The 25,780-nt window shown below is 40.7% G+C and overlaps 1 protein-coding gene across 1 annotated transcript in view; it reads left to right on the top strand.

The window, feature by feature from the left end:
• Nucleotides 1-25,780, top strand: part of LOC131842738 (ubiquitin carboxyl-terminal hydrolase 32) — a 53,149-nt gene that overhangs the window by 11,802 nt on the left and 15,567 nt on the right. Inside the window, exons 4-17 of the mRNA XM_059191302.1 lie at nucleotides 4,999-5,227; nucleotides 9,677-9,966; nucleotides 11,746-11,926; nucleotides 13,599-13,793; nucleotides 14,233-14,378; nucleotides 16,135-16,275; nucleotides 16,503-16,587; nucleotides 17,032-17,174; nucleotides 17,929-18,125; nucleotides 20,361-20,481; nucleotides 21,581-21,706; nucleotides 22,942-23,160; nucleotides 23,586-23,775; nucleotides 24,450-24,564. Of these exons, the coding sequence (XP_059047285.1) occupies nucleotides 4,999-5,227; nucleotides 9,677-9,966; nucleotides 11,746-11,926; nucleotides 13,599-13,793; nucleotides 14,233-14,378; nucleotides 16,135-16,275; nucleotides 16,503-16,587; nucleotides 17,032-17,174; nucleotides 17,929-18,125; nucleotides 20,361-20,481; nucleotides 21,581-21,706; nucleotides 22,942-23,160; nucleotides 23,586-23,775; nucleotides 24,450-24,564 (2,378 nt within the window). The remainder of the gene's footprint in view (nucleotides 1-4,998; nucleotides 5,228-9,676; nucleotides 9,967-11,745; nucleotides 11,927-13,598; nucleotides 13,794-14,232; nucleotides 14,379-16,134; nucleotides 16,276-16,502; nucleotides 16,588-17,031; nucleotides 17,175-17,928; nucleotides 18,126-20,360; nucleotides 20,482-21,580; nucleotides 21,707-22,941; nucleotides 23,161-23,585; nucleotides 23,776-24,449; nucleotides 24,565-25,780) is intronic.

Raw genomic sequence — 25,780 nt, 5'->3', positions numbered from 1 at the left:
TCCTCGTACGACATAAACATTTGTGTTAATGAGTATGATTGTTTGCATCGGTCTGGGTGTTTCCTATGTATATTATGTATGTATTTACAAAATAAGTTGTCTAGTATCCATAACACAAGCTCTGCTTAGCTTGGGACTAGATGGCGCTGTGTTAATTGTCCTGAGATATTATTATTATTATCCACCCTTTTTTTAGCTAGGCTACCCTTAACGACCACCCCTGTACTTTTTATAGCGGTATCTAATAATAGTTAACAATTTGTCCTTCTGTAAAACAATGTGTGAACAAGTTTTCCATTAATAAACGAACCTTGCTGATTAACATAATGGCGTTACGAATTAATTATTTACTTATCTGTGGTACCTGCGGGGCTCTCAATGATAATCTACTGTTAATGTCTGTTTGTAATATTGAAATAACCGTTTTTTACTACATACATATGAATATAGATACGGTACATACACCAAAATAACATTTTTCACAATTTTTGTCTGTCTGTTTGTTCGGACTAATCTCTGAAATGGCTGGACCGATTTTGACGGGACTTTTTTTGGCAGATAGCAAATGTAATAAGGAGTATCTTAAACTTCTTTTATTTTAGAAAAATAAAGTTATATTCCACGCGGACGAATTCGCGGGAATAACTAGTATTATATATAACCTGTGGATATGCAACAGTTACATAATGCTAAACAATAATATACATACAATCAAATATACTATATTTTATATAGTATATTTTATACACTTTTATTCCCTTCCTTTCTCGCGGATTAATTTTGTTTCCTTCACATGAAATGTAAATTGAAACAAAGTAAATTTGTCTTGGTCAGGTTCGAACGCCCGCCCTTTGTTTACATCGGAGTTGTGATTCACTAAGCCACGATGCACTTGGCTTTTTGTTCTATATAAAGGTACAATTACAGTACGCTTTGTTCGCATTCCGATGTACACTCGGACAGGTGACCTTCGCTCCACTTTTTTAATAGTTATTAATAAATGTATTGATTGCATTAATCTATATAGATCTATACATATAAATAAAATTGGAGTGTCCGTTTGTAATATTGAAATAACTGTTTATTACTCATGTATACTACATGAGTAATAAACATATAACATACACAAAACAGTAATAAAACATGTATACTAAATGGATATAAATACGGTACGTACACCAAATTAACATTTCTTACAATTTTTGTCTGTCTATCTATTTGTTCCGGCTAAACCGACTCGACCGATTTTGACGGGACTTTTATTGGCTTAGGCTACTTTTATTTTAAAAAAATAAATTTAAATTCTACACGGACGTAGTCGCGTGTACAGCTTGTATCTTAATATAAATGGGAATGTTTGTGAGTATGAATGTATGTTTGTTACTCTTTCACGCAAAAGCGACTGAACGGATTTTTATGAAACTTTACAAGTAATATAGTTTATCCCATCAAAAACATAAATGTGAAATGATAGCCCAGTTTAATATTATGATATATGCCTTGATTGTAGACTTCTACGACAAAACAGGTGAGATCTAAATGGGTGCCAAGTTCAATGGTCTGTCCTGAAATGTATTTATAACAATATATAATATCATTTCTTCTTATAACTTAGGATATACTGTAGCCTAAGGTCTGACTTGGCCAGTTCTCATATACCAATTATTACTTTCGATTGCTAGTTACTACTAATAATAAAATAGGAACCGACAAGTAACATGTTTAGAACTTGCGAAGGCTACAGTATATTTCGTATATGAGATCTGTATTATTGTAAACATGTATAACATTTATTTGAAAAGAATACGAGCTGAGTTTCTTGTCAGTTCTTCTCATCTTGAAATCATTCCGAACTGACGGTAGATTTGACATATCATAAGAGTCTGTAATAGACCTACATGAATAAAGATCGGAACCTTGCCTAAAGAGACTTCTTTTAATAATATATTTTAGTTATTATATTATATTTTTTAAGGTTTTTAATTTTAAGTTCTTTGTTGTATGAATTAAGTTATGTATATATAATTGAATACGTGGTAACTGATCATATGTCGGAATAAAGTCGACGATCGTGAAATTAGATACTGCAGAATGTATATTATAAAAGAAACAATGCCATTTTAGAACTGAAATATTAAATTTCTGTCTCTCAATAATATATGTAATTGCAAATGATAATGTTACTTAATTTAATGATGTTTGCCGAAGGCGAAGAATATGAGATGTCATAAAAGTGTCGTATATAGTTGATCATGCACGGGATTTTCATTTAATGTTAGACTTAGACACCTACATAAGTATAACACGTAAATAAACTGATTTAAAAAAACAGTTGAATTATTAACCGGATACTTAATAAGAATAATTTTATGGCAAATAAAGGTGTTTACCTCTCTCGACGTTTCGACTAGGTTGCACTAGCCGTGGTCACGAGCTGACTGGAGTAAGCGATGTCAATGTAGATAGGTGACAGCAGTTTTTTCTTCATCTACCGTCACTAGATTGTTTAACGAAAGTTCGCGACACACAGCACTCACGGTATCCGTACACTTATTGTATATTGATGCTAAAATTAACTAAAAACAGTTGAGTTGAGTTTGCCAGTTCTTCTCTGAACTGGACAGTAGAGAAAAATCCCTTCCGATCGATCCCCCGTTCAATTCAAACGGGTATCGAAATTACGACGTTCTGAGCTGAGGTTCGAACCTCTTGCGGTGCTCTCAGACTAAAGTCCTATCCGTCAGGCGGGAGTTGGCCTTCAGCCGCTCCATAAGTCCTTCCGCGGGTTTGGAGTGCCATTTGCACTCACCCCCTATCGTCCAGTGAAGCTGTAAAGGCCAGCTGCGGCCAACATTAGAGAAGTCAAAAAAAAATGTACTTAAAAAACTTGACGTTCATAAGCTAAAAGTCCTTAATAAATAAATGATTTTGATTTTAGCTTCTAATACAACTGCGTTCACATTTTTAGAGAAATCATTGCCTATATCCAGGACCAGATTAACCTCTAGTCTTTAGGAAAATTCCCTAGGGATCATGAATAGGCTTAGAGAACGCGCGTGCACAAAAGAAAGTAAAAATATTCCATAGACTAAATGTTTATTTGGATAGAAATAGAAATAATCTTTATTCAAATAAACTTAATATAAGCACTTTTGAATAGTCAAGTTTTTTTTATTATACCGCTTATTCGGAATGCAGATTCATCACAAGAAGAATAAGCAAGAAACTTGTGTGTTGCTCTTTTAAATATCTATATAATATATATTTGTATAATTTGTATTTTTCCTTTTTTCAATTATTTCTATCAGTTGATGAAATACTTCTCAAATGATATGTAATTGTAATTATTTTTTCTTTATTTGATATGTTTGTATCCACTCGGAGGAAGTGCTTGTTTGTCACCAGAGTGGTAGTATAAAAAAAGAAAAGCCTCACATATAAATTAAATTGGAGTGTCTGTTTGTAATATTGAAATAACCGTTTTTCACTACATTCATATGAATATAAATAGAAATAGAATAGAAAATCATTTATTCAAATAAACTTACATTTAAGCACTTTTGAATAATCATTACATTTTTTTAATCTACCGCTCATTCGGAAAGCTGTCTCATCACAAGAAGAACGTGCAAGAAACTTGCGTGTTGCTCTTTTAAATAATTTTATTATTACTTTACATTTTTAAGTATAAGTGTGTGAATACGGTACACACACCAAAATAACATTTTTTACATTTTTTGTCTGCTTGTTCCTGCTAATCTCTGAAATGGCTGGACTTTTCACACTTTGACAGGACTTTTATTGACAGGTAGCCGATGTAGTAAGGAGTAACTTAGGGTACTTTTATTTTAGAGAAATGAAGTTAAATTCCACGCGGACGAAGTCGCGGGAACAGTTAGTTATAAATATAAAATTAATTAATAAGTATTTAATTAATTTAGAAGCTAAGACGGAGATACCGTGCAAACTATTGCGATTCTAAGGTCCTAAATAAATTTAAAAAAAAATATTTCAGCAGGACAGCGTTCAATTACATTTATATGAGTATGTAACCAAGAATGTAGTGACACTAGCAGCATCTTCAATGGGTTATTATAGTATTGTTCGCGTCGACCGTGAACTTAAACTACGCTCCGCGACCTTGTCCTCGCTGACAATGATGACGCGAATTTTAGCGCCATTTTTCTTTTAACAGCTGACGTCATCTAACTAAACAATTGTTATCGCAATCATCACTGCTTAGAACAATATATTAGTACACGTATGTGTAGTATAAGTATGTACTTCTTTATAATGGGTTAGCTGTTCCCGCGGGGGGGGGATTGTTGGTAATGTGGACTTATAACCCCATTACTAGCAATGTACCATGTCAGGTTGACCTCCACGCGGTTACTCTGGAAACCATCGTGATAAATTCCCGGTGAATTTGTCACGATGGGCTAACTGATCTGACCTCATGTTTATCTTATCATCCTCCACTGGTGCCTCGCCAGCGTAAACCGTTAGCGCAGGCAGGTGCACCATTCCACTATCATTCACAAAAAAAAAGCTGTTCCAGCGACTACATCCGCGTGGAATTTAACTTTTGCTAAAATAAAAGTAACCTAATTTACTCCTTATTATATCAGCTACCTGCTAAAAAAAAGTCCCGTCAAAATTGGTCCAGCCATTTCAGAGATTACCCGGAACAGACAGAGAAAAATTTTAGAAAATGTTATTTTGGTTTTAAGTACCGTATAAGACTGCCTTTTGTACCTATCATCATCATCTCAACCAAGGAAGTCCACTGCTGAACACAGGCTTCCCCAAAAGATCTCCACGACGATCGGTCCTGCGCTCCTCGCATCCAATGCCTTCCAGCGATCTTGACCACATCGTCGGTCCACCTTGCTGGAGGCCTTCCCACTCTCCGTCTTCCGGTCCGCGGTCGTGTACCTATACTTTATATATTCTATTTTTTATTCCAATAAAGAGTAATAAATAAATATTTGTTTACAGGACATAATAGAATTAGAGAAATGCTTTTGGGCGCTCCGCAACTCGGCTGCCACCGGTCAGCTAGACGCGGAGAGCCTGACGCCGCTGGTGTCGCCGCCGCTCCCCCGGGCCGCCGTCACGGGCACGTTCCTCGCGCTCGACGAGAACAGAGACGGACACGTGGACTTCAAGGAGCTGTGCTGCGGACTCAGCGCCGCCTGCAGGGGGCCCCGCACGGAGAGACTCAAATGTGAGTACATTTTATACTCTAATGCCCTGTATATAAGGTATATAATAATAATAATACTGATTAGCACCCAAGGTAGAATAGAGCTTATGTTATAGGTACTAAATTACATAAGTTGTTTGAGACAACGACGAGTCAGTTCAGTGTCAGTTCTTCTCATCTCGAAATCATTCCGAACTGACGGTAGATTTGACATATCATAACAGTCTGTAATAGACCTAAATGAATAAAGATATTTTGAATTTGAATTTGTCAATTCCGAGAGATTTCGCGTGCTGCTTTCTCCGCTCTAAAATGCGCGAAAAATCTTTTTATGTGAAATCAGCTTATGTAATGCTGTGCTTGTAGTGAATGAATGGACTATTGAATCGTGTCATTGTCTGACTTGCTCCTCAGAAAAATATATAAAAAAATATAGAATGCCACTATGTGATTTTGTTTTTTATTTGTCCCGGATAAAAAACAAAATCCCATATATCTCTGCCTATTTATGCAATTGCCCCTTATAGGCTGAAAGAATAGAATAGAAAATCATTTATTCAAATAAACTTACATTAAAGCACTTTTGAAAAGTCATCACATTTTTTTCAATCTACCGCTCATTCGGAAAGCTGTCTCATCACAAGAAGAACGAGCACGAAACCTGCGTGTTGCTCTTTTAAATAATTTTATTCTCACTTTACATTTTTAAGTTTAAGTGTGTGAATACAAACCACCACTTAGCACTAATTCAATTAGATAGTCAAATAGAAAAAATATTAAATATACAACCAACTGGTTAAATAACTAAATAACAGGAAATCAGTCGTAGCGATTAGAGCAGACCAGTCTCTACAAGCAGCGCCCGTTCACGAGTATGACGGCAACAAATCTGGCAACTCTAATGAGTGGACTACTGGGTCGTGTCATTGAACAAAACGATCGCCGTCATTACGTTCCATCGATGTTCTCAATTAGCCACAGTATCGGGAAGTTGGCTTGTACGCATCATGGGCGGATGACGTAGTAAAAATCTATGCACGTTGCGGCTGTACCATATTAATGTTTGGAAAATTTTCGTATGACTTCATAGAAATGAGACTCATGTGGTTTCTCCAAGTGGTTGTTATATTATTTTTGTTTATTTTTAAAGGGCTCTGTGGTTAGCGGTTTAGTATAACGTATTTGGATTGTCGCAGGTTTGAGTCCTCGCACGATACAAATAATATTCATGTGTGTTTTCTACTTATATTATGTACCCGCGCAATTTCGTCTGCGTTTCCTTTTGCACCTTTTGCAATGTTTTTCATTGCAGCTCCGCTCCTATTGGTCGTAGCGTAATGTTAATAGCTTAAAGCCTTCCTCGACAAATGGACTATAATAATAATAATAATAATCTCAGGACAATTCACACAGTGCCATCTAGTCCCAAGTTAAGCTAGCTAAAGCTTGTGTTATGGGTACTAGATAACTGATACAAATACATAGATATTTTTTTTTTTTCGTAAATACATACATATTATATATAGAAAATACCCAGACCGATACAAACAATTATACTCACGAATACAAATGTTTGTACCGTGCGAGGAATCGAACCCGCGACCATCGGACGTAAAGCGGTGTGCTAGACCGCTAGACCACCGAGGTCGTCTATCTACTATCCAACACAAAAATAATTTTTCGATTCGAACCAGTACTTCCTGAGATTAAAGTGTTCAAATAAACAAACTCTTCAGCTTTATATTAGTATAGATGTGTTAACTTTTTTCATAAAAATCCGTCAAGCCGTTTCGGAGCAGTATGGTAAGTATTATGACACGAGAATTTTATAAGATTATCATTTTGCTGCAATTGTGTTGAGAAATTAATTAAACGATGTTTTTACGATGATAGGTTATCGGTTTTTGTGTTTTGTACAATGTAAGGCGTGAAGTAATTAATAATATATATTCATTAATATTATTCATATCTCGACCTTGAGTGTAGCGGTCTCACCTCTGATATATCGGGATTCGATCCCAGTTTAAATTGTTCTTGTTGATAAACTCAGAATGAGTGAAGCCAAAGTACCTCATATAATTTAGCCCGTATTTTGCATAGTGCTCTACAGTGAAGTTATTGGTTATGGGTTATGCTTCATAATTAGTAGGATCGTTTGTCCAAGGGCCGGTTCTGGGGGGTTTGTGTTCTTGGAGTAATTTTTTTTATTGGGTTATTTGGGCGATTGTCAGGTGCCTGTAGCACCTGTAACACTGCGACCTACAGAGATATATTGTGCTCGCCCTTTTTCGGAGTTCGCTACCTATCGCTATCAGGGATAAGAATTCTTAGGATATTCTTAGGAGAGATGGTTTTTATCTCCTCGGGAAAGAGTGTAAACTTTCCAAAAGAGATATTTCGTTTTTTCTTTTAAATACAATTTTCCACAGACATATTCGTCCGTGCCTTTTTTAATTTACTTTAATATTATTATATTTATTTAATTTCCACTTTTGTACAACTCCAGCCGAGATGTTACAATTTGCCTAACAGTGGCACCGAGGCAGACCTTATCCGTCTGGCCCAGAACCACCGCTGGCCGGCCGGGTGAGTTGACAACATGCAGTGTCACTATCTTTTGATATTTATCTTGAGATATTTCGTTTATGTCTGCCTGCTTCCAAAATTTTGGTTCCAAACTTCAATTATATCATTGTCGTTGGTTTTTTAATGTATTATATTATTTTATTAATAAGGGCTATAACAGAATAGCAGAGAAAGTTGACTCACTGCCCCCTCTAGAGTTATATACCATGTTGTCTCTTAATTTTATTAAGAGCAACAATTGTAATAATTTATTTGAGATTTATCTTATCATCCTCCATTGGTGCCTCGCCAGCGTAAACCGTTAGCGCTAGCAGGTGCATTATTCCACTATCCTTCGCAAAAAAAATGTAATATGTAATGTTATTGTATTATTTGAATCAGTTTCCGAAGTGGACCGGTTGGTCTGTGCTTAGCGTATTGCTAATGCTTTTGTGGCGCTGCAATCTTTATTTCAGTACAAAACCTTTTTTATATACCACGATGGTGGCGAACAAGCGTACGGCCCATATGATAGTAAACGGTTACCATAGTCTATAGACGCCTGATACGACAGGGGTGTCACGTGCGCGTTGCGGATCCTTTAAGGATTCTTAATATACCCTTCTTGAAAAACCCCATGCTGTAGTCTCGCGAGAAAACCTCGGCAGGTAGTTCATTCCACAATCTAAGTTTTTTATGTATCTACTTTTAATGTTGGTGCAATAAAGCACTGGAGTAGTGTTATTGCGAAACCGCAGATTATGTTGTAACCTACACGAAAATACAGAATATATAAATAATTTATTTGAATATCACCGTTATTGACCCATATCGTATGTTGGAAGTGCCGTTTTACAGAAGGGAATGAGCAATATTACATACAATTTTTTTATTGGATTGTTTGGGCTATTGTCAGGTGCCTGTAGCACCAGCACTGCGACCTACATAGATACAGGTAGTGTTGGAAAACCTTCAATTGGCCATTTAATTGAGTCGCTGTTGGTTTAAAAATAAATGAAAGGTGCAGATCGCTGAAAAAGGCCCGATAAGATAACAAGATTCAACTATCTATTGTATAATGTTATCACATTAAACACAGACTGATGATTGCCTGATTTGATGTTTAAATATTTGATTTATGTAAAAATACCATGTAAATGGACGTATGGAAATAATATGAAAGGTTTAATATTTGTTTTTATGTATGAAATGGCGAACAAGTCATTTGATGACCTTTATGGCCCTTGCTGGTAAGTATCACTTACCGTTAAGTGGTAATTTGGTTGGTAAATTGAGTTACCACTTGGTGGTAAGTGGTAACTCAATTGATTTATTACTAGCTGTACCCTCGACTTCGTCCACGTGGAATATAACTTTATTTTTCTAAAATAAAACTAGCCTAAGTTACTCTTTATTACATCAGCTACCAAAGAAAGTCCCGTCGAAATCGGTCCAGCCATTTCAGAGATTAGCTGGAAGAAACATAGATTAGGTTTGTATGAGAAAATAAAATTGTTGTTTTTACTATTCTCCAAGCAATTTCTTCATATTTTATCACTGTTTAAACCTTCACTGGTCTTTCACGAATATTTCAAAACTTTATCCAAAGCGGTTTAGTCGTTCTCTAGTTTTATCGAGACTAACGAACATAAATTTATTTTTATATATACTAACAGACCCGGCCACGCGTTGCTGTGGCTAACATGTGCTGTGAATAAAATAATATTGCGATTACAAATTGAGATGTAAGCTATCCTATCTTTCAAGTTGGATCAAATTGCACACAATATGCAAATCAAATTTGCAATCAGTTCAATAGTTTAAGAGTGCATCACGGACAAACAACGTGACACGTAATTTTTGTATATAAAGATTTAGGTTAACGACACTTTCCTTTCTTTGCAGTTTGCTTCAAAATTTTCGACCTGGATCGGGATGGGGTGTTAAACAAGAAGGAACTGATAGACATGGTGGGTATACTGTGCACGGTCGCCAACGAGTCACTGAAGAACCAGAGCTCGAGGGCGTCCACGCCGTCCGACGGGAACGACTCGGACACCGAGAAGGGGTTCGACCCTGAGGTCATACTGGTCAATCTACGGGAGAAGCTCGTAACCATCCCCAAGGATGGACTGAAGCCAGTGTTCCAACTGGGACCTACTTCAGAAGGAGAGGAGATCGTTGTTACGAAAGAGGTTAGTTAAAAATCTTGGTTTTTAATTTGATAGATCAAATTTTAAAGTTTAATTTCTGAAATGGTACGGTACGATTTTAGTCTTAGGAGAGGGCAGCACTGGGTTTGGACCTCGGGTCAGGCCGTAATTGTGATTCCAGTTTAAATTGTACGGGGGATCGATAGGAAGGGCGACCGGGGGCGTCGGTGTAGATCGCCCGGTCGCGCGTAGGCGCCCGGTAGATTGCGCTGTATGGTGTGGTTGAGGTCGTCGTTTTCCCCGGTGAGGACGGTGTCGTGTGTTTGTGATTAAAACGGAACGTCTTTGGCATCAATAAGACCGTGCCTCGGATGGCGTTACGCGTTAGGTTATGTCTACTATTAGATGCTTGTAATTATAAAAACATCGTATACACATAACAATGTGATGATTAGTCACCTGACCCATACAAATATTAGGATGACCATACATATTACTTGCATATATATTAACATACATCTGTCGACTCGCTAAGTGAATTCATTAGCGTATCACTTATTATAGATAAAGAAACTGAATACAGTTTAATATCATGAACAAATAACAATTACAAGGTACATGCTAGTGATCAGAATTGGCAACGATTAGAATTTTTTTAATAGGTGGTGGTGTAATATTAAAACCACCTGCGCTAGCAGTATATGATTATGAGGCACTGAATTTTGTACACATATTCATGAAGGTATTAAAATGAACATAGGATACTTTTCATTAAAAAAAAACTGTATATAAAGAACAAAAAATAAAATTTCAACATTTTGCTACTACAGCGCCATCTAGCAGCCAGTAATGAAGTTATGCGAGCGAAGCCGCTGGTAAAAGCTAGGTTATAAATTTCACCTGGGAAATCAAAATAAAATTAAAAAAAAAAGTTTTTACGTGAAATTCACGCGTAATCACGAGCGACAGTGTGAACATAAAAATCTATTTTTTAATGAAATACCACGATTATACACGTGAGTTTTCAGACGCGAAATCTTGCGCCCTCCAGATTGCGCGTCAAAGAACGTGTCGTATAAAGGTTAAATGTAGAAAACTGTCGAATTTACATTTCTTTACCTGTACAATATGTGTAAATGTTTTTTTTTAAGAAATAGATTATATTTTTTTACTAACTGTACCCGCGACTTCGTCCGCTTGGAATTTAACTGAATTTTTCTACAATAAAAGTAGCCTAAGTTACTCCTTATTACATCAGCTACCTGCCAATAAAAGTCCCGTCAAAATCGGTCCAGCCATTTCAGAGATTAGCCCGATTAAACAGACACACACTCCAATTTTATTTATGTGTATATATGAATAGATGTGTATAATTTACATTGCTCGCTATAAAGTTCAAATTTGTGGCGGCGTGGTTTAAATATGGTTGAGTGCAATGATGGCTGGTTCATCCGTCATACTCGTAAACGTGTGCAGCTTGTGGGGACTGGTCTGTTCAGGATGTAGAATAGCATATGCTGGTGATCACTCTATTCTCCAAAATTTTAATTTATAAAAATTCTGTATTATTGTAAACATGTACAACATTTATTTGAAAAGAATACGAGCTGAGTTTCTTGTCAGTTCTTCTCATCTCGAAATCATTCCGAACTGACGGTAGATTTTACATATTATAAGAGTCTGTAATAGAGCTACGAGAATAAAGATATTTTGATTTCAATTCAATTCAATTACTAGTACAATATATGGAAATGTTTTTTTTTAGAAACAATATTTAGTATACGTACATGGTTCTTTTTTTATATGTATAATTACTTGTAGGAAGACACGAAGGACGAGGGCCTGATAGCCAACGACATGGCACTGGCTCTACAGGACTTCCTGATCTGGAGCGTGGAGAGCGTGGAGGCGCTGGTCACACCGTTCCTCGAATTGCTGTTCGAGGTGTGCCACATTGTGTTGGGTCTCCGGCCGCAGTGCAAACACCAGGAGAGGGATATCGGTGAGTCCTTCTGTATTAAAATTCATGGCTGATATGGAATCTGGAATATAATAGAATAGAAAATCCTTTATTCAAAAAAACCTAATTTAAGCACTTTTGAATAGTCATATATTTTTTGTAATCTACCGCACATTCGGAAAGCTGTCTCATCACAAGAAGAACGAGCAAGAAACTTGTGTGTTGCTCTTTTAAATAATCCTTGTTTAAAAGAGCAAAAACAGTTCTTCTTTAAGTTCTTTTTAAAGTCGATACGTGTGAATACAAAGCTAGTATGTAGGTGTCTGAACAAAGTAGACAGAGTACCTTGTATTTCGACGTTAGAAGTTTCTTGTTAGTTCTGCTTACCTTGTGAATTGTTTAAATTATCCTGAGATATTAAAAAAAAGATTGTAAATTTGTTTTCCGGGGTAATTTCTGATATTACCGATCCAGAACTAGAAAGAAGAAAGAAAGAAAAATGTATTTATTTGGCGCATACAAAACAATCATACAAAAATTATAACAAATTATTTTAAAAATACAGCTGCGACCAAATTGTTTTCCACTCAGCTTTGTGTATGGGCTATTGTGTAATGGCCAAACGCTGATTTTCAGTGAAACCTTGTAGAAAATAATTTAAAATATAAAAATTGTGTACCTACTGCTGCCTTCGTGAACGTGCGCTGTTGGTGCTTCTGATAAGGTGTAAGTCTATGCTATGATAATGTATGGAAATGAAAATACATATATAAAACAATACACTACTGACAGTTATACAGTGGAAATTTGATTTTCTAATAGAAATTTCTTAAGTTTTTGTTTAAATGTAAATACAGATTTAATACAGAATACAGATAACTACAAATGTATTTTAGTGTTCTTTAGTACAAAGACAGTAATGGAAACGCTAGTGTACGTACGTGATTTTTTTAAATATATTGTGAAAATATAAAAAATGCAGAATTACGATTTAACAAATCAATATCTCAGCTGGTAATATCTATATACTAATATTGTAAAGCTGAAGAGTTTGTTTGAACGCGCTAATCTCAGGAACTACTGGTTCGATTTGAAAAGAGATTTTTGTCCTGGATAGTCCATTTGTCGAGGAAGGCCTTAAGCTATACAACCAATAGCTAATACAGCTCGATTGTAAAATATTGAAAAAGGTGAGGAAATGGAACGCAGACGAAGTTGCGCGGGTCAACTAGTTATTTATAAATTTAACATTTACACCTGTTTTAAAAGCCAACTGCTATCCGTAGATAAATCTATAATAATAATCTCAGGATTAATAATCTCTCAATTCACACAGCGCCATCTAGACCCAAGTTAAGCTAGCTAGAGCTTGTGTTATATATTTATTATATTTAGGTATATTTTTTTTTGTAAATACATACATATTATACATAGATACGCAGTCTAATATAATAGTGGACTATATATTTTGCGAGCAAGAGGTAGATTTTCCAAAAATTATGAGAACAAAAAAAAACGTGTTAATTTTACGAATGACAAAACGGCAAGGGGCGATGAAACTTTTTTGTTTTGTTAATTTTTTAAATCGGCACTTATGTCAACTTATGAACCAAAAAATATCTACGATTAAGAATGAACAACATCTATAAATTTGGTTTACGAGATTAAAAAACAGTCTACAGTTGATGATAGTAATCAGAAACGAACGTTTCAGTGCTGGGCTGGCTGCGGCGGGAGGTGCACCGCGGATACTCTGTGGGCCAGTTCTGGTACCTGGTGAGCGCGGAGTGGTGGAACAACTGGCTCGCCTACACCGCCGCCGGCAACACCGACCACTGCTGCCGCGGACAGCCGCGCCCTCTAGACGAGGCCATCGTCTGCGACGAGAGCTTCACCAGCAACTCCACCGGTCAGTGCTCAGTGATGGACCAGGTCATATTGACTGAAAGCTAAACTTATTATATATAAAGTATTACGAAAATCTGATGGTGATAAATTATATAATCTGTGTGTCGCATATACTGTACTAACATTTAACTTCGTCGCGAAGGCGTCGTCATAATTGCCTGCCTGCGTTGTGTCACATAGGGCAGGTAGGCAATTTCGTAGGGTGTATCGTTTCCTTATTCACATAGGTATAAAGAGTAGCTGTGTGAGGAAGTGTAGCTCTTCACGAACCCATGCATTCTGAACAGCACGCATTCTCTAGACCCCTACAAATTATTATTCTACACCTAGTTTCCCTGTGTACGCTTTCTCCTCCTGGGGCAGCGGACAAAACAATGGCTCCTTCTGCAGCGTACTGCTTGAAGTAAATGTTGGTATAGGAAAGATTGCGTGGATTGCAGAATCGATGGGATCGCTGTGGCCGGAGACGGCGTCGGTGGGCAGCGGCGGCAGCAGCAGCGGCGTGTCCAGCGCCCCCGCCCCGCGCCACCACCCGCACCCCGGGCCCGTCGACAACAGGCGCCTGCTCGCGCCGGACCTGCTCAAGGTGCGCCACGCCGCCCACACCACTCACACCACTCACACCACTCACACCCTCCGTGTCCAGCGCCCCCGCCCCGCGCCACCACCCGCACCCCGGGCCCGTCGACAACAGGCGCCTGCTCGCGCCGGACCTGCTCAAGGTGCGCCACGCCGCCCACACCACTCACACCACTCACACCACTCACACCACTCACACCCACCGTGTCCAGCGCCCCCGCCCCGCGCCACCACCCGCACCCCGGGCCACACCACCTGCTCACGCCGCCCACACACTCACACCACTCACACCCTCCGTGTCCAGCGCCCCCGCCCCGCGCCACCACCCGCACCCCGGGCCCGTCGACAACAGGCGCCTGCTCGCGCCGGACCTGCTCAAGGTGCGCCACGCCGCCCACACCACTCACACCACTCACACCACTCACACCCTCCGTGTCCAGCGCCCCCGCCCCGCGCCACCACCCGCACCCCGGGCCCGTCGACAACAGGCGCCTGCTCGCGCCGGACCTGCTCAAGGTGCGCCACGCCGCCCACACCACTCACACCACTCACACCACTCACACCCTCCGTGTCCAGCGCCCCCGCCCCGCGCCACCACCCGCACCCCGGGCCCGTCGACAACAGGCGCCTGCTCGCGCCGGACCTGCTCAAGGTGCGCCACGCCGCCCACACCACTCACACCACTCACACCACTCACACCCTCCGTGTCCAGCGCCCCCGCCCCGCGCCACCACCCGCACCCCGGGCCCGTCGACAACAGGCGCCTGCTCGCGCCGGACCTGCTCAAGGTGCGCCACGCCGCCCACACCACTCACACCACTCACACCACTCACACCCTCCGTGTCCAGCGCCCCCGCCCCGCGCCACCACCCGCACCCCGGGCCCGTCGACAACAGGCGCCTGCTCGCGCCGGACCTGCACAACGCCACGCCGCCCACACCACTCACACCACTCACACCACTCACACCCTCCGTGTCGCGCCCCCGCCCCGCGCCACCACCCGCACCCCGGGCCCGTCGACAACAGGCGCCTGCTCGCGCCGGACCTGCTCAAGGTGCGCCACGCCGCCCACACCACTCACACCACTCACACCACTCACACCCTCCGTGTCCAGCGCCCCCGCCCCGCGCCACCACCCGCACCCCGGGCCCGTCGACAACAGGCGCCTGCTCGCGCCGGACCTGCTCAAGGTGCGCCACGCCGCCCACACCACTCACACCACTCACACCACTCACACCCTCCGTGTCCAGCGCCCCCGCCCCGCGCCACCACCCGCACCCCGGGCCCGTCGACAACAGGCGCCTGCTCGCGCCGGACCTGCTCAAGGTGCGCCACGCCGCCCACACCACTCACACCACTCACACCACTCACACCCTCCGTGTCCAGCGCCCCCGCCCCGCGCCACCACCCGCACCCCGGGCCCGTCGACAACAGGCGCCTGCTCGCGCCGGACCTGCTCAAGGTGCGCCACGCCGCCCACACCACTCACACCACTCACACCACTCACACCACTCACACCCTCCGTGTCCAGCGCCCCCGCCCCGCGCCACCACCCGCACCCCGGGCCCGTCGACAACAGGCGCCTGCTCGCGCCGGACCTGCTCAAGGTGCGCCACGCCGCCCACACCACTCACACCTTCCGTGTTAACTCACAATCACAATATTATTTGAGCTTGGCTCTTAGCCTATGATCTACGTGCACATTGTTAGCATATATGTTAGAAGTATTACCAACGGTGACTGTATCAGTGTGTGTGACGCAGGTGCGCACGCTGACGGGCGAGGGAGGCCAGCTGCGGCGGGACGTGCCGCTGGTGCAGGGCATCGACCTGCAGCTGCTGCCCGACGCGCTGTGGCGGGCCGTCGCGCTCTGGTACGGCGCGCCGCACCCGCTGCCCAGGCAGGTACGTGTGTGTGTGTGTGTGTGTGTGTGTGTGTGTACGTGTGTACGTGCCGCTGGTGCAGGGCATCGACCTGCAGCTGCTGCCCAGGCAGGTACGTGAATGTATGCGGACAGGTCCTTTGAGCCGGATTACCCACACTTTGATATTTCAGAAAATTTCATTACCAGAATAATACTTAAGTGCGTACCTATTGTTATTATCGAATTGATGTTATTTTCTCTTTTTAGGTAATAAGGCCACCGAATTGTGACGTGGAATTAGAATTGTACCCGCTACAACTGAAAATCTTCCAACACGTTACTGACACGCAAAGTGAGTTAAATTACTTAATATATTTATATGTATTAACAAAGTATGTTTTGCATTACTATACTTATGTAGTATGCTTCTTAATAACCTTCGTCGATGGGTAAGATGGGTCGTATGCCTATTTACCACCAGTTGTATAAAAAAACCTTAGAAATATAATGTATTATGAATGCAATATTAAAATAATATATAGTTCATACATTTTTACTTACATCTTAATACCCCTAGTATTTCAGGCGTCCATAGACTACGGTAACCATTTACCATTAGATGAGCCGTATGCCTCTTTGCCACCATAGTTGTATAAAAATAAGAAACCTTATTAGAAATATAATGTAATATGAATACAATATTAAAATAATACGTTATTGTATTTATAGATACATGTTTAGTATAGGATAGGCGTTTTAGCGTTTTCAAAGTTAATTCATAAGCGTGTTTGTGTAGGGACGAGCCCTATGAGCGCGCTGGGCGGGGCGGGGGTGTCCGTGTACAGCAGCGTGCCGCTCGCGCCGGCCTCCGCGCCGTCGCCGCCCGAGCGACACCTCGCCTACACGGCCTCGTTCTCACGCCTCGCCACAGTCAAACAGGTATTCACTACACATGACCCACTTGTACGACCGAAATTTCGGTTGAAGTTTCGACCAGATTCGGCCTAAAACTTTAGTTTCGTATGTTTATGAGGGACCACCCTCATAAACATACGAAACTAAAGTTTTAGGTTGTTAGGTAAATGATAGGCATGACATATAATTGTCGATATATACATATATGCCAAAAATAAGTGAAATAAGATTGGTAGAAGAAGTGGACATATGAGTTGACCCTAAATAATGGCATAAAGGCAATGATGATGGTGATGATGTATATATTATATTATCATATATAAAGGCCATAAAGGCGACGGATGAGAGACGACTGCATGCAATTGAAATGTGAATGTTGAGATGGATGTGTGGTGTGACAAGGATAGACAAGATAAAGAATGAATACATCACAGGAAGTATGAAAGTGGCGCCGGTGTCGGAGAGGTTAAAGAGTAATCGTCTATCGTGGTATGGACATGTAATGCGTAGGAATGAAGATCATATCCTAAGGACGGTGTTACATATGAATGTGGATGGATAGAAGGCTAGAGGAAGACCGAAAAAGAGATGGATGGACTGTGTAAAAGATGATAAAATAACGGGATGACTGCGAAAAGAGATGAACGGAAGAGAAAAACATATTACTCCGACCCCAAATACATGGGATAAGGAAGAAGCAGACGATGATACAGAAGCATTACCTTTCGGTTTCGGCCGAAAACGGGAGTTCTGGTCGGAGCATAAGTGAGGTGTGCAGGTGTGGTCGTTCCTGAGCTGCGCGCTGGGCCTGCCGCGCGAGGACGTGCGGCTGTGGGCCCTCGGCGGCGGCGGCGCCGTGCTGCTCGACGACGAGCGCCCCGCGCTGCACCAGCTGCGGCTCCCTCCCGCCCCCGCGCTGCTGCTCGAGCGGCGCAACCCGGACCTCACCTGGCCCGAGGAGATCGGCGCGCTCGGGTACCACGACGATTTGCATTCCGGTTCCCACACTCCACCAACTTTTTGTACAATACAATAGTAATCTTTAGAACGACTCGCACAGCGTCATCTGGCCCCAAGATAAGCAGAGCTTATAGTACTGAACGACTGACATAAATACATTGTTTTTTTTTTTTACAAATACATTTATGGTGTACATAGAATACACCCAAACTGATACAAACAACAATACACATAAGTATGAATATTTGTATCCTTAATTATTATAAATATAATATTCTTTATTATACTTATATCAGAGATGTTATGGATATGAAATTTCGGATACGAATAGATTTCGGATATAGGAATGATTATTATACGTATACCGGATACGGATGCGGATATGAAATTGTTTCGGATCATCCATTAATTTCGGATAATTTCGGTTACGGATATTAATTTTTTAAGGAATTTCAAAATGGTTACATAACGCGTCTTAATTACGCTCCGTCCCTATCCGGTATTATCCGAAACTTTTATTTCGGATTCGGTTACGGTTACGAATATTTTTCATATCGGATATCCGATAGTTTCGGTTACGGAGCTCCCTAACATCCCTGACTTATATACAGTCAACCCTCCTATAACGCGGTGAGTGCGTACCGCGTTGTATGGAAACCGCGCTATAAGAAACTCGGATTTAACCGTACAAACCAGGCTAATTCGTAGCGCGTTCTATGGAAACCGTCTACCGCGTTGTATGGAAACCGCGCTATAAGAGACTCAGAATAAGTACAAATCACATCATTCGTACCGCGTTATATGGAGACCAATAAATACAAAAGACAAGATAAATTATAAATTATTTTTATTGAATTGAAGAGTATGAACTCTTCAATTCAATAAAAATAAGGAAATGATGAAAAAAATGAAACAAAAACTAAACTAAAAAACTGTTTTCCAACAAAAACAAAAGAAAGACTTTTGTAAAATGATGTAATCTTTCAACACTCATCCTCACTGTCAGATATGAGTCGCCTAACTCGCCTTCTTTTAATGGGCAAAATGTTTTCCTCACTTGGTTGATCTTCACATTGGTTTTAAGCGGCTAAGACATAAGCAGAACGTAGTTTTTCTATAGTTCACGCGACAATGTAGTCAAAAGATCACATATATATCTTTCATGTTACAGTTTCGTTAGACACACACACGCATGGCACGCTGTCGATGCGAAACTATTTAGTTAATAGAAGTGGAAGATAGCGCATGAGGAGAACCACCCACCACCCACCCGTGAACCACGCTGATATAAACATATCCAGTTAAAACCATTCATTGGGTGCACGGAAAGAACTGATGGGACGTTGTTGAACGGAAACCGCGCTGTAAGAGTACCGCGTTATAGGAGGGCTGTCGCAATTTCAGCTCCGCGTTATATGGAAACCGCGTTCTGAGAGTACCGCGTTATAGGAGGGTTGACTGTATATAATAAGAAACAACATATTTATAAATAAAAATGTGAGAAAAAGTAGGCTTATCTCTGAAAGAGATACATATACGGATACGTCTGGTACATCCAGCCGACGTAACTCTGTGATAATGGACGTATTGAACGAATAATGGTACAAATATTACTATATACATTATAAGACACAGTTACCTAGAAATAAAAATTGCATTTAATGTCTAGTAAGACAAATTCTATATTGTCTACTAAGCACTGTTGTGCGTTCATAACGTGTCACTTTCAAAGGTCGGATGTCAGTTGTATACGAATGATGTCTTGTTTCTGCCTCGCCAGTAATTGCTTCGTTGTTTATTATGAATGCAGGCTCGAGTCTATCTATTGACAAATTCTATATTGTCTACTAAGTAGTGTTGTGCGTCCATAACATGTCACTTTCAAAGGTCGGATGTCAGTTGTATACGAATGATGTCTTGTTTCTGCCTCGCCAGTAATTGCTTCGTTGTTTATTATGAATGCAGGCTCGAGTCTATCTATTGACAAATTCTATATTGTCTACTAAGCACTGCTGTGTCTAAACTGTGTCACATATACATAAATGAGAATGCTAAACCGCTAGATCACCGAGGCCGTCAATAAATAATATATAGAATTTGATTTTTTTATGCAATTCATGATAGTTTTGACACGATACACAATACTGTATAGTAAACACGGCCAGTGTAACTTTATTTAGTTGGAAGTAGAGTGTAATAGAAGTGAGTGAAATGAATGTAATGTAGGGTGTGGCGGTGTGTTGGTTGCAGGGCGGCGGCGGGCTGGGAGCGGCAGGAGCGGCGCGACACGCTGTCGGCCGCCCCCCCCGCGGCCGCCGCCGGCCTCCACAACCTCGGCAACACCTGCTTCATGAACGCCGCCATGCAAGCGGTAACCACCACTTACTACTCTCTGGCTAATTACATTATTTTAATACTTATTGAAAAACAATTGAGTAAGGATTGCAGAACATATATGTACGTATAATAAAAAAATTATATATTTAACGACTTAAGTGTGGCATGACTAAGATTACTTATTAAATGAGTCGAGAGCACTTTAAATTACAATAATATCTCAAGACAATTCCACACAGCGCCATCTTTTTTCAAGCTAAACATAGATTGTGTTATAGGTACTAGATAAGAAATTTAATTGAGTTTCTTGGCAATTCTTCTCAATCGAATCTGTATAAAAATTTAACGATCATCAGCGGCTAAAATGTCCTACATGAAGTAAATGATTTTTTAATTTGAATTTGAAATTTGATAACAAAAAACTCTAAAAGAGGTTTCTTCATTAAATTATACATTAAATTATATAAGAGGCCATTAAATTATACAATAAATTGTCTAATAGTGTAAAAATATCACCATACGCTCAATTTAAAGCAAAATTGTTTAAATATTTAATTAACAATTGTTTTTATTCTATAGAAGATTTTATATCTAACTGTAATTTATGAGAATTTAATATATTTTTCTAATATCTATCAATCTAATTAAATTATAATTTAAAAGTTTATTTATATTGGTAGTAGTTTAAATAATTTAATGATTTTAAATAATTTACACACCTTGAATGGTAAATATTGCTGAACAGCTTAGTAATTGTTGTGTAAGATCTGCCCTATGCAATTACCAGTATTTTGTAAATAAACATTCATTTCATTTCATTTCCAGTCAACCATAAACAGAATATACATATATAGTTATATTGAATGTTTTTTCTATTTTATTATTTCATTGAATTAGTGCTAATCGGTGGTTTGTATTCACACACTTAAACTTAAATTGTAAGTAAGAATAAATTATTTAAAAGAGCAACACACAAGTTTCTTGCTTGTTCTTCTTGTGATGAGACAGCATTCCGAATGAGCGGTAGATTAAAAAAAATGTTATGACTATTCAAAAGTGCTTCAATGTAAGTTTATTTGAATAAATGATTTTCTATTTCTATTTCTATTTCTATAGTTATATTATGTGACCAGGTATGGAATACGACTGCGTTACGTGAGTACTTCAATTCTGGATTGCATTTGTACGAGGTGAACAGAACGAATCCGCTCGGGACAAAAGGGATGCTGGCTTGCCGATATGGGGAGCTGTGTCAAGAGGTTTGTATTTTGTTTTATTATAATCTGGATATGAATGTGTTACTTAGATATTTTATTTGTTCAACTTCAATGCACACAATACAAAATATAGTGCCCACATTACCATGCAGCATTTTCTACCAGTCATCCATAGGCAGAAAATAATTGTTATATATTTTTTTAGTTATTTTAGTAAGTACATTTCGATTTCTTTTATAATGCAATCAAATTTGAGGAAAGTTAATAAGTATATATATAAAGATATAAATGTGTCTTGTGTAATTTTCATGTACTGTATCCTGAAGATTGTGTATGTATGCGTAAATGATCATTATTTTTTTAATGGATGAGAATATGATGGTGCAAGTGTCTGTGTTAATGCTATACGCCCATGGAGCTGGAGCTCCATCATCATGTCATTCTCTACTCCATGATGATGATGATAGAATGAGCATATAATATATGGTTTCTAGGGAGGGGGGAGGCGTGATGTGAGTTGTAAATGTGAGCTGTTGGCCGCAGCTTGCAGTTACAGCTTCATCGAAAGATAGGGGACGAGTGTGACGTGTGCGGCGGGTCGTGTGACCGGTGTGACGAGTGTGAGGCGTGTGACGTGTGCAGGTGTGGTCGGGCCGCGCTCGCTCGGTGGCGCCGCTGCGCGTGCGGTGGTGCGTGTGACCGGTGTGACGAGTGTGAGGCGTGTGACGTGTGACGTGTGACGTGTGCAGGTGTGGTCGGGCCGCGCTCGCTCGGTGGCGCCGCTGCGCGTGCGGTGGTGCGTGTGACCGGTGTGACGAGTGTGAGGCGTGTGACGTGTGACGTGTGACGTGTGCAGGTGTGGTCGGGCCGCGCTCGCTCGGTGGCGCCGCTGCGCGTGCGGTGGTGCGTGTGACCGGTGTGACGAGTGTGAGGCGTGTGACGTGTGACGTGTGCAGGTGTGGTCGGGCCGCGCTCGCTCGGTGGCGCCGCTGCGCGTGCGGCGGGTCGTGTGACCGGTGTGACGAGTGTGAGGCGTGTGACGTGTGACGTGTGACGTGTGCAGGTGTGGTCGGGCCGCGCTCGCTCGGTGGCGCCGCTGCGCGTGCGGTGGTGCGTGTGACCGGTGTGACGAGTGTGAGGCGTGTGACGTGTGACGTGTGACGTGTGCAGGTGTGGTCGGGCCGCGCTCGCTCGGTGGCGCCGCTGCGCGTGCGGCGGGTCGTGTGACCGGTGTGACGAGTGTGAGGCGTGTGACGTGTGACGTGTGACGTGTGCAGGTGTGGTCGGGCCGCGCTCGCTCGGTGGCGCCGCTGCGCGTGCGGTGGTGCGTGTCGCGTCACGCGCGCGCGCTGGGCGGCGGCGGGCAGCACGACGCGCAGGAGCTGCTGGCGTGGCTGCTGGACGCGCTGCACGAGGACCTCAACCGCGCCGCCCTGCACCCGCCCGCGCCCCTCCACCCGCCGCCCTCCAGGGACTCCGACGGACGACCCGACCAGGTGCCTCACGATCACACCCTACGTCTAACCAAAAACCGACCACTTACCTCTGTCACTATTTTTATTTTCTTCCGTCGCGATTACTCACCTCTGTCACAATTTCAATTGCACTTAAAGACCTGCCTTTATAAGCTAATTCCATGAAATTTTTATTTGAAATAAATGTAGCTACTAGTTTACTTGATTTCACTTGTATTACTTATAAACCTTAAATGTGATATTGATAAATAAAATCTATAGATTAAAATAATATTCTATAAGAAAGTGTATATAACACACATGCAATTACGCGAAATTGACACAAAAATATCGTAACAATAATCGTTACAGCGCGCGCGGGCTTTTCCGCCGTGAAATCCTCTTGAAAGAATGTTTAAAAGCAGCGTATATTACTACTGTTGTATCAACATAACCTGGTGATACAGGAGGTGGCAGCGGAGGCGTGGGCGAGCTACACGGCACGCAACCGGTCCATCATGACGGAGCTGTTCTACGGACAGCTCAAGTCGAAGGTGCGGTGCGACACGTGCGGCCACGAGTCGGTGCGCTTCGACACGTTCAACATGCTGAGCCTGCCGCTGCCCATGGAATCCACGCTGCGCTGCGACGTGCGCGGTCAGACATTGTTTACTAGCTGTGCCCGCAGTTTCACTCTTTAAATTTAAAAAAATATATAGCCTATGTTATTCTGATGCATAAACTATATTACTGTAAAGTTTCATCAAAATCCGTTCAGCAGTTTTTGTGTGAACTCTTTCACGCAAAAACATAACAAACATCCTTACATACAAACTTTCGCGTTAATAATATTATTAAGATAAGATTATCATAGACAATTTATACTACATATCCGGATCGAAGGACCATTTTTGGTTTTCAAGTTCATATTGTATGAGTCTGCTATGAAGCATACAATCTGAATGCCATGATGTACAAACAGTAAGTTCCGGACTGCTTCGGCTACAGGACACTGCTTTTCTTCCGAAGGTCGCGGGTTCGATTCCTCGCACGTTACAAATATTTGTATTCATGAATATGATTGTTTATATCGGGCTGGGTAGACATTTACACAAAAAATATCTAAGTATTTATATCAATTGTCTAGTACCCATAACACAAGCTCTGCTTACCGTGGGACTAGATGGCGCTGTGTTAATTGTTCAGGGTTATTTATTTATTAATTTATTATCATTATATCATATAATATATACAAAAGTAATAATAACCTATTATTATGATTACTTTTTACAAATAAAACTTACATAAACGGGATATACTTTGTGACGCAGTGATGCGGCTGGACGGATCTGTGCCGGTGAAGTACGGCGTCCGTATTAGCACCGAGGGCACGTACCTGGATCTCAAGAATAAGCTGTCTGAACTGTGCTCGCTTCCCGCAGACTGGTCAGTGGACATTGCTGTTTGATTCATCTGTAGATACCTACACAAGATCTTATTTAGTAATATCGTCGATTAAATAGAAAAATGACTTTTTTCAAAATAGAAGCTAGAATTCCCTCCTTTTATATAAGTCAATTAAATTAACCACACCGGCTTAATCATTTTCTAAATACTTTTAAAATTATATATAATACTTCTGTGTAAATATTTGTTAAATATTTAAAGGAAAAAATAATTTAAATATATTTAAAAAATTGACAAGACAAAAATGTACATTTTGAATACTGCCATTTTTCTATTTAACCGACGATATGCACTCTACGCGTCGTCGGTGGTCTGGCGCATTAAAACTGTACTATTTCCTATGTTATTGAATGGGAGACGACGCCCTAAAAAAAGATGGATTGATTGTGTGAAAGATGATATGAATAAAAGGAGAGTATTCTCAGATATGACGACCGATAGAGATCAGTGGAAGAGAATGACATGCTGCACCGACCACAAATAATGGGAAAAAGTCAAGGCAATGAATCATGATTACTTCTTATAGTCACGGTTCGATTACTCGCTCGGTACAAACATTTGTATTCATGAGTATGTTTGTATCAGTCCGGGTGTATTCTATGTATATTAGAAAAAAGAAAGAAAGAAAGAAAATTGTTTATTTGGTACACTGAAAATAATTTTTTTAAATTTAATTTACATTTTATATTAATAATTAGAGTACCAACTAGATCTCCGCTCAGCATATGTCGTGACGGGGTGCCACGACGCTGGCTTTCAGCGGACATCTTCATATACAATAAACATATAAAATAATAATAATAATACACATACATACATAAATCCAGGCGGACGACACAAAGCAAACATTTACGACCTACTACCATATATAAATAAACATTAAACATAAACTACACACTGAAAACATAAAATGTAAACATAAAATTATGTATGGTATTTACAAAAAAAAATTGCATCTAAGTATTTATATCATTTGTCTAGTACCCATAACTCTAGCTCTGCTTAGTTTGGGACTAGATGTCGCAATCTGAATTGTCTTGAGATAATATTAAACATTTCTCACATTCCTTGGACATTTAAGAAAATTGAAGTAAATTTACTATTAATCTCCTTCTTTACTATATTTTTTTTTATACTACGACGGTGGCAAACAAGCATACGGCTAATCTTTTAGAAAACGGTTACCGTAGCCTAT

This window comes from Achroia grisella, unplaced genomic scaffold (genome assembly GCF_030625045.1).
Source record: "Achroia grisella isolate CSIRO2021 unplaced genomic scaffold, CSIRO_AGI_Agris_v1 utg2470, whole genome shotgun sequence".
In the NCBI taxonomy this organism is placed as follows: Eukaryota; Metazoa; Arthropoda; class Insecta; order Lepidoptera; family Pyralidae; genus Achroia; species Achroia grisella.
Note: the sequence above shows the minus strand (reverse complement) of the source record. Positions and strands in the feature narration are given on the sequence as shown.